This window comes from Bombina bombina, chromosome 5 (genome assembly GCF_027579735.1).
Source record: "Bombina bombina isolate aBomBom1 chromosome 5, aBomBom1.pri, whole genome shotgun sequence".
Classification (NCBI taxonomy): Eukaryota; Metazoa; Chordata; class Amphibia; order Anura; family Bombinatoridae; genus Bombina; species Bombina bombina.
In genome coordinates, this window is record NC_069503.1 from 835,722,307 (window position 1) to 835,741,871 (window position 19,565).

The following is a 19,565-nucleotide window of genomic DNA, read 5'->3' on the forward strand; positions in this document are numbered from 1 at the left end:
TTAGCAACACTGACGTTCATCAGATTTCAGTCGGACAACATCACGACTGTGGCTTACATCAACCATCAAGGGGGAATCAGAAGTTCCCTAGCGATGTTAGAAGTCTCAAAAATAATTCGCTGGGCAGAGTACCACTCTTGCCACCTGTCAGCAATCCATATCCCAGGTGTGGAGAACTGGGAGGCGAATTTTCTAAGTCGTCAGACTTTCCATCCGGGGGAGTGGGAACTCCATCCGGAGGTGTTTGCTCAGTTGATTCATCGTTGGGGCAAACCAGAGTTGGATCTCATGGCGTCTCGCCAGAACGCCAAGCTTCCTTGTTACGGATCCAGGTCCAGGGACCCAGAAGCGACGCTGATAGATGCTCTAGCAGCGCCTTGGTTCTTCAACCTGGCTTACGTGTTTCCACCGTTTCCTCTGCTCCCTCGACTGATTGCCAAAATCACAGAACTTGGTATGCAGACCTAGTGGACATGTCATCCTTTCCACCATGGACTCTGCCTCTAAGACAGGACCTTCTGATACAAGGTCCTTTCAATCATCCAAATCTAATTTCTCTGAGACTGACTGCATGGAGATTGGACGCTTGATTCTATCAAAGCGTGGCTTCTCCGAGTCAGTCATTGATACTTTAATACAGGCACGAAAGCCTGTTACCAGGAAAATCTACCACAAGATATGGAGTAAATATCTTTATTGGTGTGAATCCAAGAATTACTCATGGAGTAAGGTTAGGATTCCTAGAATATTGTCTTTTCTCCAAGAGAGCTTGGAAAAAGGATCATCAGCTAGTTCCTTAAAGGGACAGATTTCTGCTCTGTCTATTCTTTTGCACAAGCGTCTGGCAGAGGTTCCAGACGTCAAGGCATTTTGCCAGGCTTTGGTTAGAATTAAGCCTGTGTTTAAACCTGTTGCTCCCCCGGGGAGCTTAAACTTGGTTCTTAAAGTTCTTCAAGGAGTTCAGTTTGAACCCCTTCATTCCATTGATATTAAACTTTTATCTTGGAAAGTTCTGTTTTTGATGGCTATTTCCTCGGCTCGGAGAGTCTCTGAGCTATCTGCCTTACAATGTGATTCTCCTTATCTGATTTTTCATGCAGATAAGGTAGTCCTGCGTACCAAACCTGGGTTTTTACCTAAGGTGGTTTCTAACAAGAATATCAATCAAGAGATTGTTGTTCCATCATTGTGTCCTAATCCTTCTTCAAAGAAGGAACGTCTTTTACATAATCTGGACGTAGTCCGTGCCTTGAAGTTTTACTTACAGGCTACTAAAGATTTTCGCCAAACATCTAACCTGTTTGTTGTTTACTCTGGACAGAGGAGAGGTCAGAAGGCCTCGGCAACCTCTTTCCTTTTGGCTTCGGAGTATAATACGTTTAGCCTATGAGACTGCTGGACAGCAGCCCCCTGAAAGGATTACAGCTCATTCTACTAGAGCTGTGGCTTCCACCTGGGCCTTTAAAAATGAGGCCTCTGTTGAACAGATTTGCAAGGCCTCGACTTGGTCTTCGCTTCACACTTTTTCTAAATTTTACAAATTTGATACTTTTGTTTCTTCGGAGGTTGTTTTTGGGAGAAAGGTTCTTCAGGCAGTGGTTCCTTCCGCTTAATCCTGCCTTGTCCCTCCCATCATCCGTGTACTTTAGCTTTGGTATTGGTATCCCATAAGTAATGCATGATCCGTGGACTGGATACACTTAACAAGAGAAAACATAATTTATGCTTACCTGATAAATTTATTTCTCTTGTAGTGTATCCAGTCCACGGCCCGCCCTGTCCTTTTAAGGCAGGTCTAAATTTTAATTAAACTACAGTCACCACTGCACCCTATGGTTTCTCCTTTCTCTGTTTGTTTTCGATCAAATGACTGGATATGACAGTTAGGGGAGGAGCTATATAGCAGCTCTGCTGTGGGTGATCCTCTTGCAACTTCCTGTTGGAAAGGAGAATATCCCATAAGTAATGGATGATCCGTGGACTGGATACACTACAAGAGAAATAAATTTATCAGGTAAGCATAAATTATGTTTTTTCTTTTCCTGTTACACTGCTATCTAAAGTGACAGTCTTGTGTTTTTTTATTTAGTTTTTTTTTTCATTTTAAATAAAATTTTGACTTGTCAGTTTTTTCCTTTCAAAGTGCTCCAGTGGCTCAGATGTCCCTGGATCATTCCAAGACTCTAAAAAATGTTCTTGCATTAATATTTTTCACAGTGTATTGTTTTCAAAGTATGCAATTTTTTGTGTTCTTGTTTCGGTGGTTCTCTTGAGATAGGAGATATTGTGTTGCTTTTGAACCCAACATCTCCCAGGATGCTGCTGTGTAGGCATTACAACAGTTTCTCCTTTAACGTCCCAAGCCTCTATGGTGTCACCGGAGGTGCCCTGCGGTTCCTTATAATCTCCTGAAGGAGTTATTTGCCTGAAGAATGCTGCTCAGGTTTCTTTTGGATATCTGGGGCGTTATCTGCTTTTCCTATTTTTAGTGGAAGCTTGCAGGAGAAACATTAGTGATTCAAATAGTAAGGTTTCTGTTACGCCCGATGCTACTCTGATTGTCATCCTCATAGGTGTGATGGGGAGGATACGTCCCTAACCTCTGAGTGTAAAATCTCAGATTTGGACAGTATAAATCCTTTATCTGATGTTGAAGTAGTATCTTCAGATTTAAGCCTGCACACCCTTGTGTGTACGTTTTTATAAGACGGTCTGGCTGCATTGGAGCGACTCTGATACGTTTGTCATTATCAATCTTTAGGAAATCTGTTGATCTTTATAGGTAATAGGATTTCTTTTTGGTAGTTTTTTTCCTGTTCCTATCCGTGCTAGATAGGAATGGCAGGGCTACTCTTGAAGTTTCCCTGTTCACTATCTTTAATAGGATGTTTTCCGTTTTCTTGTCTCCATTAAAATATCATATGCACAGTGCCTATAGTAGTAGGACAATTCTACTCTGGCTAAGAGAATTATGATTTCTAGAGAGATTGATTGTTCTTCGGTTTTAATGGACTAGGCTTTTTACAGGGACATGTGGTCTTGCCACTGTGTCAAGTGAGGCATCTTGTCTGTTTCAATGGCTAGGGATTTTTTGAGAGGATCCAGAACAGGATTAAAGTTTTGAAGCTAGCCATCCTTTTTCTCTGATGCTATCATGCTAGTCCTTAAGCCCTCGGGGCTTTGTGGCTAAAATCCATGTCAGTGGGTTTTCTCCTCTGCATTCTAGCCTCTGGCGTTTCCTTATAAGAGTAGGACCTTGTTCGGTCCGAATCTGACAGGAATTTTTGTGAAATTTCTATTTTAGACAGTTGCAAGGATAGCAAAATTGCAAAAGCAACAGCCCAGGAAAATGAGGTCCCAGGTTCAATCCCCGGGTGTAAAGGGACAGTCAACACCAGAATTATAACGTGGTGAAGTTTGTCCCATTCTGGGATAATTTCAGGTAGGAGGCTATATCTTTCTATTTGTCTTCAAACATAGATACGAGACATCCCAGATAGGACATGGACATAGTAGCTCAGGGTTACTACATAGTAATCTTTCTTCCTCCCTGAGACTGTTTACATCTATTAGTTTACTGGTAAGCCAGATAACTGTGAGGCATTTTTGTAGTATTTGGGACTTCTCTTCATTGGAAGGGATTATTCCAGTTCCTGTTTAGGAACAGGGTCTAGGTTTCATCATGTGATAGACCTAAAGTGTCTCACTAATTAATTTATCGAACAGAAACAGTCTTTCCTTTGGCCTTGCCTTGGCTATCAAAGAGAGCTCTATTGCTGTGGTGTCTTCCGGAAGTCACAATGATTTAGGAGTCATTTTTCCTTCAAGCAAATTCTCATACAGGGTCCTTGTTGTCTTCTCATTCCACAGGTAGAAGTGAATCTGAATATGAGTTCCCTGGTTTTAACTACAGGGGTAGTTCTTAGGATCCATATTAATTGCTTCCTATGTATTTATTTTGTCGGTCAGAAATGAGAGAATTTCTTCCTCTTGCCTTCTTTCGGCTTTCTACTATTGGTCTTCCAGTGCCTCAGAGTTTGGAGGCATTGGTCATTGGACATCATTTCTTTGTTTAATTTCATATGAGAATCTGTGGTTATGCATGTTCACTTGTTTGGCGTCGGCTCTCTCCATAACTTTGATGGAGTTGAGAGTAATAGCCAGTACTCTGCTGACTTGGCTCGGTTATCTTTCAGGTGTTCCTTGTCATGATTGGCATAGGTTACCTGGTGGGCATACGCCCAGTTTGTTGCTTATCCTCCTTCACTTTCTGAAGTGGATATTGGGAGTGGAGAATTTCTCAGGACGCCCTGGTAAATACTGATGGTGGCTGGTATTCCTGTTTTCTTCTGGTTGGCCTCCTTATCACGAGTCTTGCTTGCGTCAATCAGGAGAGGGTGTCAGTAATTTGATAGTCTCTGCGTGTCCTCACAGGTTATGGTTTACACACATAGCGGGAACTCCATCTCTTCTACGTGTGTGAACCCCTCTGAGGAAGGACCCGCTGATTTTGGGTCCTTTCCTTCATCTAAGTTGGAGTTTGAATGTTTAGTCTGTCTAAGCGTGGTTGCTGAGTCGGTCCTTGTGACCATGATTCAGGTTTGTAAGTCTGTTAAGAGGGATTTTTCCCATAAAGTGTAGTTAAGGGCGTGTATCCAAGGGTTCTTAGAAATATTTTTCCTTTGTACCGGAAGGTCTGGAGAAAGGTTCCGTCAGTTCTCTAAAGACAGATTTCTGACTTATGACTTTTGCTACATAAGCGTCTGGCATTTGTGCCAGATATGCAATTTCTCCAACATTGGTGTGTCCGGTCCACGGCGTCATCCTTACTTGTGGGATATTCTCTTCCCCAACAGGAAATGGCAAAGAGTCCCAGCAAAGCTGGCCATATAGTCCCTCCTAGGCTCCGCCCACCCCAGTCATTCTCTTTGCCGTTGCACAGGCAACATCTCCACGGAGATGGTTAAGAGTTTTTTGGTGTTTAAATAGTTTCTCAAGGTTATCTCCTGGAATTCAAGGAACTACCCCCAAGGGGAAGGTTCCACAGGTCTCACTTATCCTCAAACCAAATAAAGAGACAGGCATTCTTACATTGTGTAGAAGACCTGTTAAAGATGGGAGTGATACATCCAGTTCCAATAAGAGAGCAAGGAATGGGATTTTATTCCAATCTGTTCGTAGTTCCCAAAAAAGAGGGAACATTCAGACCAATTTTGGATCTGAAGATCCTAAACAAATTTCTCAGGGTACCATCGTTCAAAATGGAAACTATTCGAACGATCCTACCCACCATCCAGGAAAGTCAATTTATGACTACCGTGGATTTAAAGGATGCGTACCTACATATTCCTATCCACAAGGAACATAATCAGTTCCTAAGGTTCGCTTTTCTGGACAAGCATTACCAGTTTGTGGCATTTCCATTCGGATTAGCCACTGCTCCAAGGATTTTCACAAAGGTACTAGGGTCCCTTCTAGCGGTTCTAAGACCAAGGGGCATTGCAGTAGTCCCTGTCAAAAGCAAAGGCTCATACGGACATCGTCCTAGCCTTTCTCAGATCTCACGGATGGAAGGTGAACAAAGAAAAAAGTTCTCTGTCCCCGTCAACAAGAGTTCCCTTCTTGGGAACAATAATAGATTCCTTAGAAATGAGGATTTTTCTGACAGAGGTCAGAAAATCAAAACTTCTAAGCTCTTGTCAAGTACTTCATTCTGTTCCTCGTCCTTCCATAGCGCAGTGCATGGAAGTAATAGGATTGATGGTTGCAACAATGGACATAGTTCCTTTTGCACGAATTCATCTAAGACCATTACAACTGTGCATGCTCAGACAGTGGAATGGGGATTATACAGATTTGTCTCCGATGATTCAAGTAGATCAAAAGACCAGAGATTCACTTCGTTGGTGGCTGACCCTGGACAATCTGTCACAGGGAATGAGCTTCCACAGACCAGAGTGGGTCATTGTCACGACAGACGCCAGTCTAGTGGGCTGGGGCGCGGTCTGGGAATCCCTGAAAGCTCAGGGTCTATGGTCTCGGGAAGAGTCTCTTCTCCCGATAAACATTCTGGAACTGAGAGCGATATTCAATGCTCTCAGAGCTTGGCCTCAACTAGCAAAGGCCAAATTCATAAGGTTTCAATCAGACAACATGACGACTGTTGCATATATCAATCATCAGGGGGGAACAAGGAGTTCCCTGGCGATGAAAGAAGTGACCAAGATAATTCAATGGGCGGAGGATCACTCCTGCCACTTGTCTGCGATCCACATCCCAGGAGTGGAAAATTGGGAAGCGGATTTTCTGAGTCGTCAGACATTCCATCCGGGGGAGTGGGAACTCCATCCGGAAATCTTTGCCCAAATAACTCAATTATGGGGCATTCCAGACATGGATCTGATGGCGTCTCGTCAGAACTTCAAGGTTCCTTGCTACGGGTCCAGATCCAGGGATCCCAAGGCGACTCTAGTAGATGCACTAGTAGCACCTTGGACCTTCAACCTAGCTTATGTATTTCCACCGTTTCCTCTCATTCCCAGGCTGGTAGCCAGGATCAATCAGGAGAGGGCCTCGGTGATCTTGATAGCTCCTGCGTGGCCACGCAGGACTTGGCATGCAGACCTGGTGAATATGTCATCGGCTCCACCATGGAAGCTACCTTTGAGACAGGACCTTCTTGTTCAGGGTCCATTCAAACATCCGAATCTGGTTTCCCTTCAACTGACGGCTTGGAGATTGAACGCTTGATTTTATCAAAGCGTGGGTTTTCAGATTCTGTAATAGATACTCTGATTCAGGCTAGAAAGCCTGTAACTAGAAAAATTTACCATAAAATATGGAAAAAATATATCTGTTGGTGTGAATCCAAAGGATTTCCATGGAACAAAATAAAAATTCCTAAGATTCTATCCTTTCTACAAGAAGGTTTGGAGAAAGGATTATCTGCAAGTTCTCTAAAGGGACAGATCTCTGCTTTATCTGTTTTACTTCACAAAAGACTGGCAGCCGTGCCAGATGTTCAAGCATTTGTTCAGGCTCTGGTTAGGATCAAGCCTGTTTACAGACCTTTGACTCCTCCCTGGAGTCTAAATCTAGTTCTTTCAGTTCTTCAAGGGGTTCCGTTTGAACCTTTACATTCCAGAGATATTAAGTTACTATCTTGGAAAGTTTTGTTTTTGGTTACAATTTCTTCTGCTAGAAGAGTTTCAGAGTTATCTGCTCTGCAGTGTTCTCCACCCTATCTGGTGTTCCATGCAGATAAGGTGGTTTTGCGTACTAAGCCTGGTTTTCTTCTGAAAGTTGTTTCTAACAAAAATATTAACCAGGAGATAGTTGTACCTTCTTTGTGTCCGAATCCAGTTTCAAAGAAGGAACGTTTGTTACACAATTTGGACGTAGTCCGTGCTCTAAAATTCTATTTAGAGGCTACTAAAGATTTCAGACAAACATCTTCCTTGTTTGTTGTTTATTCTGGTAAAAGGAGAGGTCAAAAAGCGACTTCTACCTCTCTTTCCTTTTGGCTTAAAAGCATTATCCGATTGGCTTATGAGACTGCCGGACGGCAGCCTCCTGAAAAAATCACAGCTCACTCCACTAGGGCTGTGGCTTCCACATGGGCCTTCAAGAACGAGGCTTCTGTTGACCAGATATGTAAGGCAGCGACTTGGTCTTCTCTGCACACTTTTGCCAAATTTTACAAATTTGATACTTTTGCTTCTTCGGAGGCTATTTTTGGGAGAAAGGTTTTGCAAGCCTTGCTGCCTTCCATTTAGGTGACCTGATTTGCTCCCTCCCTTCATCCGTGTCCTAAAGCTTTGGTATTGGTTCCCACAAGTAAGGATGACGCCGTGGACCGGACACACCAATGTTGGAGAAAACAGAATTTATGCTTACCTGATAAATTACTTTCTCCAACGGTGTGTCCGGTCCACGGCCCGCCCTGGTTTTTTAATCAGGTCTGATGAATTATTTTCTCTAACTACAGTCACCACGGTACCATATGGTTTCTCCTATATATATTTCCTCCTGTCCGTCGGTCGAATGACTGGGGTGGGCGGAGCCTAGGAAGGACTATATGGCCAGCTTTGCTGGGACTCTTTGCCATTTCCTGTTGGGGAAGAGAATATCCCACAAGTAAGGATGACGCCGTGGACCGGACACACCGTTGGAAAAAGTAATTTATCAGGTAAGCATAAATTCTGTTTTTTTTTGTCAGGCCTTGGTCAGTTTTAGGCCTGCGTTTATCCTCTTGGGAACATTAACTTTGTTCTTAAGTTTTTGCAGTAACTCAGTTTGAGCTTTTACATTCCATAGATATTAAGTTGTTATCTTTGAAGGTTTTGTTCTTGTGCTTTCTCTTCTGCGGAGAGTGATGGAACCCTCAGCTTTGCTGTGTGATTTGCCTTATCTTATCATTCATGTCGATAAGGTGGTGTATCGTGTTAGTTAGTTTTCTTTCCTAAGGAGTTTTTCGCAAAGGAATTTTATCAGGAATTTGTGGTTCTTTCTCTTGCCATGATCTTTCTTTCCTGAGAAACACTTGTTGCGCTCCTTAGAGGTTATGCGTGCTTTACAGTTTTTGTTCAGGCGAATAAGGATTTTCGCCGGTCTTTTGTCTTGTCTGTTTTTCTGGACAGAAAGCTTTTTGCAACTCCTTTTTCTGGTTGAGAGTATATTTGGTTGTTTGAGACTGCTGGACAGCAGGTTCCTGAGAGATTTACAGCTCGCTCCGCTAAGGCTGTATCTTTCTTTTGGGTTTTTAAGATATAGCTTCTCTGGTACGGTTTTGCGAGGCTGAAACCTGATTTTCTCTGCGTACCCTGTTAACTTTTCAAGACTAATATTTTTTCCTCGGCTGAGGTTTTCGGGAGTTAGTTTTTTTTCGAGCAGTGGTGCCTTCTGTTTTGGCTACCTGTCTCGTCCCTCCCAAATCATCTGTGTACTCTAGTTTGGGTATTGATTCCCAACAGTAATTGATGATGTTGTTTTGTTTTTCTGTTATTTTGGGGGGTGTTTTGCCTTTTATTTTTGGTAAAATCTGTGTAGCATATTTCAAATTTATGTAGCATATTTCAAATTTAATGCTAGCCTAGAGCTGCTGTTTGAGTTAATTTCTTCACTTACTGAGTTAATTTCTTCACTTAATGTTTTGCAAATAATAATAGTTTTCTAGAACTATAATTTATTTGGATAATTAATAAAAAAAAACTGGTAAATCTGATTCTGTTACACAGAACTAAATACAGAATACAGTTTATTGAGTTTATTAATATTGTTTTAAGTAGGGATGCAGAAACATTTTGGCGGAAAATGGCGGGTTTTTTTTTTTTTTTCTTGGTAAAATTATTGTGTAGCATATTATTGTTTTAAGATATTTTTTGTCCAGTTTTAGTGTGTTACTTACAATAAAATTGTGCTCATTCATTCATTCATTAAATAATCTTTTTTTTTTTTTAAATAATTAGAAAAAAAAAATACATTTTCGGTTTTCGATTTCAGTCCAGAGTTTCCATTTTGGTGCGTCACTAGTTCCAAGTGTTGTCACAGGCATTTAGTAATAGATGAGAAGTAGCATTTGGATTCAGTCATCACTCAGGGTTAACGTATAGCAAATATCTTAGAACTACTGATCTGTTTATTTGGTTTTATTGTGTCAGATTGGATTCTTGAAGTGACATAAAAGTCAAAATTAAACTTTCACAGTTCAGATACTTTTCCATTTATTTCTATAATCAAATTTACTATGTTGTCTTGTTATATTTTTTTAAAAGAAGCATACCTAGGTAGGCTGAAGAGCCGATATGCAGTACTTGGTGCTAGCTGTTGATTGGTGGTAAACACAAATGCATCTCGTCTTTAGCTTAACACAGATATCCAACTAGGTTCCAGTAGTACATTGTTGTTCTGGAGCTAATTTAAACAGTGTATAATCACTTTTCAGGCATTAAACACATAGTTATATGCAAGCAAGAGTGCAATAATACAATGTTTTAACAATTGGAGCAATTTCTTTTTGCACTTTTGATGTCCCTTTAAGGACTAGTCTGAGAATTTATCATTCAGTTCCCATTGCACTGTGAAGAAGTTTAAATCAGGGGTTGCCAACCTTTTTGGACCTCAGGGACCACTAAACTCACAATTTTGAATCCCGTGGACCACTAACATGATTTTTTTATACACACACACACACACACATACTATTCATAGGACAAGTATAACCATAGCTAAGTTTACATTATATATATATTTACACATTTTTAAGAATGATTTTTTTTTAATTATCTAACTGAATAACAGAACTGAGAGAATACTTCCAAATGACAGATGAAGGGGGAGTGTCAACTTTTGAGCTGGAAACAGAGAGGCATAAAGTGGGGAGAAAAGAATTATGTTTAAAAGGACCACAAGACTTCCAAGTTATCTCCCCCAGTTAGGAATTATTCAAAACTACTTATGATCATGGACAGACATTGGAGTCATAAATTAAGTTTATATCAGAAAGCTCTCAATATGGATGTAAACTAACCACGATGATGTTACTGGCAATTACTATAATACTTGTGGGATATGACTGATATGGTGGATGGCAATTACTGGAATTCAGGTGGCATGGCTTTGTGCATGGGAAAATTGATTGAAAAATAATTCATATTTAATTTTTAAAAAAAAAAAAAGATGATAGAGGGGGAGAAGACAAACAGTGATGTAATTTTTTTTTTGTTTTTTATATATATATATATATACTTTAATTCCACTATTTCAAGCCAAGACTATACCAACCTCTGTAGGCTTAAGAATGGAAGCATCTTTCTCTGAGTAGTGCGCCGGGTGGGAAGAGTTAAAAATACTATCTAGCTACGCAAATTGCGCAGTACTATGCAACGTGCATTGGGAGATTGTAATTTAACTTCTCCTTCGTCGGTTTTCATTTATGTCCAGCCAGGCACTGTAGGGAGTTGCGGCAAGACGGAGGTGACACCATCAGAGGAGATTAATTCCTGCTTGATGGTGTCAAGGACCACCAACACCTTCTCGTGGACCACCAGTGGTACATGGACCACTGGTTGGCGACCACTAGTTTAAATCATGCTAAAAAGCTGTGTGCTTGTCTCCTCTACAGGAATTCCTGATTGTATTATAAGATTGTGTATAGTAAAAAAGATATCAGTGAATGCAACACATCTGAGCCACAAGGCGGTATGTAAACCAGTCTGCTTACCCAACAGGCGCATATTCCCTTTCTATCCGGGACTGGGATGAAGTAAGAGGCGATAATGTGAAACACTACAAGATTAGAAAACTTGACAATGGAGGATACTACATCACTACAAGAGCACAGTTTGAATCACTACAGAAACTTGTTAAACACTATTCAGGTATTTGCACACTAAGAGTTTCTTGGTATCTAAATATATTTGTCATTAAAGTTTCATATAGTTATTGTACTAGAAATTCAGACGGATACATTAAAAATAAAGATTTTGTATTGATACAATCATTTTGCATACAAAGCGGATGCTGTCTGTGAAAGCTAATTGTGCCTTTCTATAGTGTTGCTTAGCATAGCTGCTGCAGAGAGGGAGAGACCGATTTTGTTTTAGCAAACATTTGATTCTATTTTTCAACAGTAACCCACTTGTACAATTGCACCTTTGTTTTATTTGAATATTATAGTTGCTAGAATATATTCAGTCAAAGGGAAAACATATGCCTTTTAAACACTGTGGGCAATCACCATGTGATAGGAAAGTCCCATTTAAGCAGTTATTAACTTTTTATATATCCAATCCTATCCGTCATCGCACAATTGGGGAAAGTGGTGTAACGTCAGCAAAGTCACCAGATATATAATCTAAAATAAATTATGCAGGCTTACCTCCTCTGCTTCTTCTAATACAATGCGGTCTCAGTACTGTCTCCAGTACTGCGACCTAATGATGATGTCATTAGGGTAATAACGCTGACCATATGGTTCTCCTTGCGGTTACCTGGTTTTCAGCAAGAGTCCTCCAGAAGGGGTATCTGGTGCAATAATCAAAATCCAAAGAAAATTGAGTAGTCCCCAAACGAAGGATCTTGAAAATTCAACCCTTTAATCAAAAAATATTAAAAGCAACAGATGCTGTAAAACAAATTTAAGTATGTTCAGACCATCACGTCTAACGCGTTTCAGCTGTTGCAGCTATACTCATAGACATGATGTCTATGAGTATGGCCACAACAGCTGAAATGCATTAGACGTGATGGTCTGAATATACTCACATTTTATTTTACCACATCTGCTGCTCTTAATATTTTTTGAATAAAGGGTTGAATTTTCAAGATCCTTCGTTTGGGGACTACTTAATTTTCTTTGGATTTTGATTATTGCACCAGATACCCCTTCTGGAGGACTCTTGCTGAAACCCAGGTAACCGCAAGGAGAACCATATGGTCGGTGGTATTACCCTAATGACATCATCAAGGAGGGCCGAAGACTGGAAGCGATGTCAGATACAGGAATGCCAGGCAGCATAACGCTGCTCACAAGGACACAGACTACATTTCCCAAAGCGGTTCCTCTCTGCATCACATAGACGGCCAGGCTGTGAGGGTGAGTCTACCTTAGCTTTACACTGTTAAGCACGGGCAACAGTGATTTAGCTATATACTGACACCCACTAACCTGGTTTTGGAGACAGTACTGCGACCACATTGTATTAGAAGAAGCAGAGGAGGTAAGTTGAATTGTCAAGATCCTTCGTTTGGGGACTACTTCATTTTCTTTTAATTTATAGATCTGCAATGCTGTTGAATACATGTTTAAATCCCAGTGTTGTTGTGCTTCTGTATGTAAATGTATTTAAGCTCAATATCTGGCTTTGTTAAATCTTCTTACTAGCCACTGTTACATAGATAGGACTATTGGAGAGTGACTTTGGTTTGTCAACTATTACTTGTAGATAAAACTGCATTTGTAATATATATTTAGTCCTGTTCATTATTTTTCATTATTTAGAACATTCCGATGGTTTATGCTATAGATTAACAACCGTGTGTCCCACTGTAAAACCACAAACACAAGGATTAGCAAAGGACGCTTGGGAGATACCTCGAGATTCTTTGCGACTTGAAGTCAAGTTGGGTCAAGGTTGCTTTGGTGAAGTATGGATGGGTAAGTTTTTAAATAAACTTATTTTAATAAATCTGTTTTTGAAGAACCTTACTAATAATAGTCTTTTACTTAAAGAACCACTCAATGCAGTAGAATTACATAATTAACAAGTGCATCATAAAAATACAATACAATAACACCTACTTTAAATTTCACAAAAGCAGTAGATTTTTTTTTTCTGTCAATTTTTTTTCTTCCTATTTTCTGTTCCACTGTATCATGTGACAGACATCAGCCAATCTCAGGCTAGTATACGTATACTCTGTGAGCTTGTGCACATGCTCAGTAGGATTTTGTTTCCCAGTAAGTGTATATAAAAAGACTGTGCAAAATTTGATAATGGAAGTAAATTGGAAAGTGTCTTTAAAACTGCTGCTCTATCTGAATCATAAAAGATTATTTTGACTTGTGTGTCCTTTTAAGGGACACTAAAGGTCAAAATTAAACTTTCATTATTCAGAAAGAGCAGGGTTCTTCAAACTATGGGTAGTGACCCATTACTGGGTCGCAACACCATGTTTCCTGGGTCGCAAGCACTGTTCCCTTAAAGTGTACCTTTTTCTAACCTAGCACACATCACTTGGTAAGTGCCTGCACTATTTTTTTTCATGTTTGCCTATTTTTTTTCATGGCCTCATGAGTCTCCACCTCTCCGTGCTACCTGCCTCCTGAATTGCCACACTCTATATTTAGCACGGGAACTCAGGAGGCAGATAGCGTGTAACTTATGAAAAGACATAGGTGTAGAACAGTGTAGAGCAATGTGCGCTATGAAAGGTTGTCATCCTGCCTGTGCACAAACCAACACTTACTCCTTGGAGTCAGGAGGACAGTAGCAATGTTATGGACTTCCTGAGTTGGTAAGCCTGCCCTAGTGGTACATATTTGGTTTAAGGGGGTTATTTTAGTAAGGGAACTTTGTGAAGGGGGTAAATAGGTATTGGGTTGTTGACTACAGTGGGGGGCATCACATTATAGGTTAAACAAGTGAAAAGGGGTTGTTGTGTTGGGGGAACATATTGTGGAACAGGGTCAGCCAGACAATTTATTTTCATGAGGTTGGGTCATGGTTAGGTACAGTAGCAGCAGTAGTTTGTCAGCAGAAATTTTTAATTGAAGTGGTAGGAGGCAGGGTCGATACAAATCAATGATTATTTAAAAAAAAAAAAAATAATCTGATTTTTTGTTTTCATTTAAATCAGATTTTTTTTATTTTTTTAAATATTTTTGAGGAAAAATATATCAATTTTTTTTTTCTCAAACTGTGAATTTGTGTCTGCATAAATAACATGCCCCTTCTTCACCACAAAAAAATTGATAACATAAACTTACAGAGTTGAGAAATAGACTTTAAAGGGTCATAATCATGAAATAAAACTTTTGGGTTTTAGATAGAGCATACAATTTTGAGATTTACTTATCAAATTTGCTTAATTCTCTTTGAATCCTTTGTTGAAGGAGAGCAGTGCTCTACTGGGGCCTAGCTGAACACATTAAGTGAGTCAGTGACAAGCAGCTAGCTCACTGTATTGCATTACTTCTGAACCTACTGTATGTATGCTTTTCAACAATGGATACCAAGAGAATGAAGCAAATTCAATAAGAGATGTAGACTTGAAAATTGTTACTGTTCCTATCAGCCAATAGAATGCGTGGTCAATCCGATTGGCTGATTGGATCAGCCAATCGGATTGAACTTCAGTCTGATTGGCTGATTGAATCAGCCAATCAGATTTTTCTTACCTTAATTCCGATTGGCTGATAGAATCCTATCAGTGGGTTTTAATGTTGGGGGGTATTGTATTTTTATTTACATGTAAAAGAGCTGATTACTTTGGGGCAATGCCCCGCAAAATGCCCTTTTAAGGGCTGGTAAAAGAGCTGATTACTTTTTAATTTGGAATAGGGTAGGGCATTTTATGATTTTGGGGGGGCTTTTTTATTTTATTAGGGGCTTAGATTAGGTGTAATTAGTTTAAACTTCTTGTAATTTTTTTTTATTTTCTGTAATTTAGTGTTTGTTTGTTTTTGTATTATAGATTAGTTTATTTAATTGTATTTTAATTTAGCTAATTGTAGGTAATTTATTTAATTAATTTATTGATAGTGTAGTGTTAGGTGTATTTGTAACTTAGGTTAGGATTTATTTCACAGGTAATTTTGTAATTATTTTAACTAGGTAGCTATTAAATAGTTAAAATAAATATAAATCATAAAATAGCTACAATGTAACTAATAGTTATATTGTAGCTATATTAGGGTTTATTTTATAGGTATTTATTTTTAAATAGGAAAAATGTATTTAATGATAGTAAATGTATTTAGATTAATTTAAATGATATTTAAATTAGGGGTGTGTTAGGGTTAGATTTAGGTTAAGGGGTTAATACATTTATTATAGTAGCTGCAACGTTGTGGGCGGGAGATTAGGGGTTAATATTTGTAGGTAGGTGGCGGCGATGTTAGGGAGGACAGATTAGGGGTTAATACTATTTATTATAGTGTTGGCAAGGCGGGAGTGCGGCGGTTTAGGGGTTAATACATTTATTATAGTGCCGGCAAGGTCCGGTCGGCAGATTAGGGGTTAATAAGTGTAGGTAGGTGGCGACGTTGGTGGGGGGCAGATTAGGGGTTAATAAATATAAGGTAGGTGTCGGCGATGTTAGGAGCAGCAGATTAGGGGTTCATAGGTATAATGTAGGTGGCGGCAATGTCCGGTCGGAAGATTAGGGGTTAAAAAATTTTATTATAGGGTTGGCGATGTGGGGGGGGCCTTGGTTTAGGGGTTCATAGGTAGTTTATGGGTGTTAGTGTACTTTATAGCACAGTAGTTAAGAGCTTTATGTTCCCGCGTTAGCCCATAAAGCTCTTAACTACTGACTTTTTTTGACGGTAGGAGTCTTGTCGGTAGAGGCTCTACCGCTCACTTCTTCCAAGACTCAAAATACCAGCGTTAGGCAAATCCCATTGAAAAGATAGGATACGCAATTGACGTAAGGGGATCTGCGGTAGCCTCGAGTCGCGGAAAGAAAGTGAGCGGTAGACCCTTTCCTGCCTAACTCTAAATACCAGCAGGCGGTAAAAAGCAGCGTTAGGACCCCTTAACGCTGCTTTGGACGGCTAACGCCAAACTCTAAATCTAGGCGTATAAGTGGTCTTATAAGGAATGGTGCACCCAAGAGGAAGGAAAGCGAACAGGCTGAAAAGACCTTACAGTATGAAGTGGAGTATAGCAGTGATGAGACAAAAGTGTTTAAATATTTAGAAAGATGTGTTGACACAAAGTAATACCAATGCCTCTCTAGAGCCTTCTGTAAAGTAGTAGTTTTTTGGTCTGGGCCTATATTTCACAGATAAAGTGCTATTGTCAACAGCTACACAATTATGAATGTTGACAAATATATAGGAAGGTCCTGATTTGTCATTCTGTACCCTCAGGTGCATAATTATGATCATGACCGCAAACAGACGGCAAACATCATTAAAACTCACTTATTATAACTGCAGGTTGCAAATAGAACAGTCACAGCATTAGAATGGCCACCTTAGAGCCCTGACCTCAACATAATTGAGGTTGTGTGGGATGACTTGGCCAGGGAAAAAACAAAAAGCAGCCACACTCGAGAGTTAGTGCAAATTCTGCAATGTACTTGGATTAATTGACCACAGGACTGTAAGAAAAAATAAGACTGTGTACCAAAGGGAATTGCTTCAATTTTGTAATCTAAGGTAGGCCACATAAAAATAGGTTTTGTTGTATTGTTTAAAATTGTAAGATCAAAGCTATTCATCTTAAAGTAAAATACATAGAGTGGCTTAAAACCTCTGCACTTCACTGTACATTACAAATCTAATTTATATATTAAATACAATAGTCAGACTGGAATGTCAGATATCAGAATAAGGGGGTTGTCGCACACTTCACAAGTTCATCATTGAAAGATCTGTGGATACGTGTACAATGCAAACCTAACTTACTGAAAATAAAATGTGCATACAAAGTCTTTACTATAATGAAAGAAGTTGAACAGTATTTTGCTTGACACACAGGGAAGTACCATGAAAGAACTAGAATACTAAACTATGTCAGGTTATGTCTTAGGACGCAATGTTGTGAAGTCCAGGTGTACTTAGTCCAGGTGACTAGGGGTCTAATGTTTAAAAGCTTTCTGCTCAGATGAGATTATCTAAAATGATCCTCGAGCACTGCAAGATACCTCACAAGATTATCCCCTTAACGACCAAGGACGTACGCCATACGTCCTAAAAAAAATACAGTTAATGACCAAGGACGTATGGCGTACGTCCTTGGTCTGGAAAGCAGCTGGAAGCTATCCTGATCGCTTCCAGATGCTTTCCTGTTATTGCAGTGATGCCTCGATATCGAGACATCCTGCAATAAACCCCCCATGGCCATCCGATGCAGAGAGAGCCACTCTGGGGCCCTCTCTGCACCGGACATCGATGGCCGGTATTGTTGGTGGGTGGGCGGCCATCGATGGGTCATATGGCGTCGAGGGGGGTGGGATTGCCTGGGGGCGCGCACGGACGCGCGTGCATGCACGGGAGGGCGGGGGCGGGCGCATGCACGGGGTGGATGCGGGTGGGAACGGCTACACTACAGAAAACAATTAAAAATAAAAGTTGTGTAAAAGTATTTTTTTTTTAAAAAATCGAAGTGATCTGGAAGGTGGAGGGAGGTTGTTCTTTGTGGGGAAAGCTACACTACAGAAAAAAAAAAGAAAAAATAATTAAAAAGCATTTTTTTGCAGAAACTGGGTACTGGCAGACAGCTGCCATCACCCAAGATGGCTCCCAGTAAGGCAGAGGGGGGAGGGTTAGAGAGCTGTTTGGGGGGGATCAGGGAGGTTGGGGGCTAAGGAGGGTATCCTACACATCAGCATATGTAAATATGCTAAAAAAAATATAAATTTTTTTAAAAATACCTTTTATTTTAGTACTGGCAGACATTCTGCCAGTACTTAAGATGGCGGGGACAATTGTAGGGTGGGAGAGGGAAGAGCACTGTTTGGGAGGGATCAGGGGGTCTGATGTGTCAGGTGGGAGGCTGATCTCTACACTAAAGCTAAAATTAACCCTGCAAGCTCCCTACAAGCTACCTAATTAACCCCTTCACTGCTGGGCATAATACACATGTGATGCGCAGCAGCATTTCGTGGCCTTCTAATTACCAAAAAGCAACGCAATGTCTGCTATTTCTGAACAAAGGGGATCCCAGAGAAGCATTTACAACCATTTGTGCCATAATTGCACAAGTTGTTTTTAAATAATTTCAGTGAGAAACCTAAAATTGTGAAAAAGTGAACGATTTTTTTAATTTGATTGCATTTGGCGGTGAAATGGTGGCATGAAATATACCAAGATGGGCCTAGATCAATTCTTGGGGTTGTCTACTGCTCTAAACTAAAGCTAAAATTAACCCTAGAAGCTCCCTACATGATCCCTAATTAACCCCTCCACTGCTGGGCATAATACACGTGTGGTGCGCAGTGGCATTTAGCGGCCTTCTAATTACCAAAAAAAATGCCAAAGCCATATATGTCTGCTATTTATGAACAAAGGGGATCCCAGAGAAGCATTTACAACTATTTGTGCCACAATTGCACAAGTTGTTTGCAAATAATTTCAGTGAGAAACCTAAAGTTTGTGAAAAAGTCAACAATTTTTTTTATTTGATCGCATTTGGCGGCAAAATGGTGGCATGAAATATACCAAAATGTCACTAGATCAATACTTTGGTATGTCTTCTAAAAAAAAATATATAGATGTCAATGGATATTCAGGGATTCCTGAAAGATATCAGTGTCCCAATGTAACTAGTGCTAATTTTGAAAAAAAGTGGTTTGGAAATAGCAAAGTCCTACTTGTATTTATGGCCCTATAACTTACAAAAAAAGCAAAGAACATGTAAACATTGGATATTTCTAAACTCAGGACAAAATTTAGAAACTATTTAGCATTGGTGTTTTTTTGTGGTTGTAGATGTGTAACAGATTTTGGGGGTCAAAGTTAGAAAAAGTGTGGGGGTTTTTTTTCAATTTTTTCCTCAAATTTTATAAAAAAATTTATAGTAAATTATAAGATATGATGAAAATAATGATATCCTGAGAAAGTCAATTTAATGGCGAGAAAAACGGTATATAATATTTGTGGGTTCAGTAAATGAGTAAGAGGAAAATTACAGCTAAACACAAACACCACAAAAATGTAAAAATAGCCTTGGTCCTAAACTGACAGAAAATGGAAAAGTGCTGTGGTCATTAAAGGGTTATAAAAGAGGCAAATTTTGCTTTACTTCACTAAGGGGCGTTCCCTGAATTTCTAAATGTGAAGGAGAGAGAAGCCCAGTGCAATACAGCACTGCATGACATGAGCGTTCAGTTACATT

At 39.9% G+C, this 19,565-nt stretch overlaps 1 protein-coding gene across 1 annotated transcript in view; it reads left to right on the forward strand.

Annotated features, from left to right (window-relative positions):
• Positions 1 to 19,565, forward strand: part of LOC128660877 (tyrosine-protein kinase Yes) — a 259,946-nt gene that overhangs the window by 170,251 nt on the left and 70,130 nt on the right. Inside the window, exons 6-7 of the mRNA XM_053714959.1 lie at positions 11,229 to 11,378; positions 13,001 to 13,156. Of these exons, the coding sequence (XP_053570934.1) occupies positions 11,229 to 11,378; positions 13,001 to 13,156 (306 nt within the window). The remainder of the gene's footprint in view (positions 1 to 11,228; positions 11,379 to 13,000; positions 13,157 to 19,565) is intronic.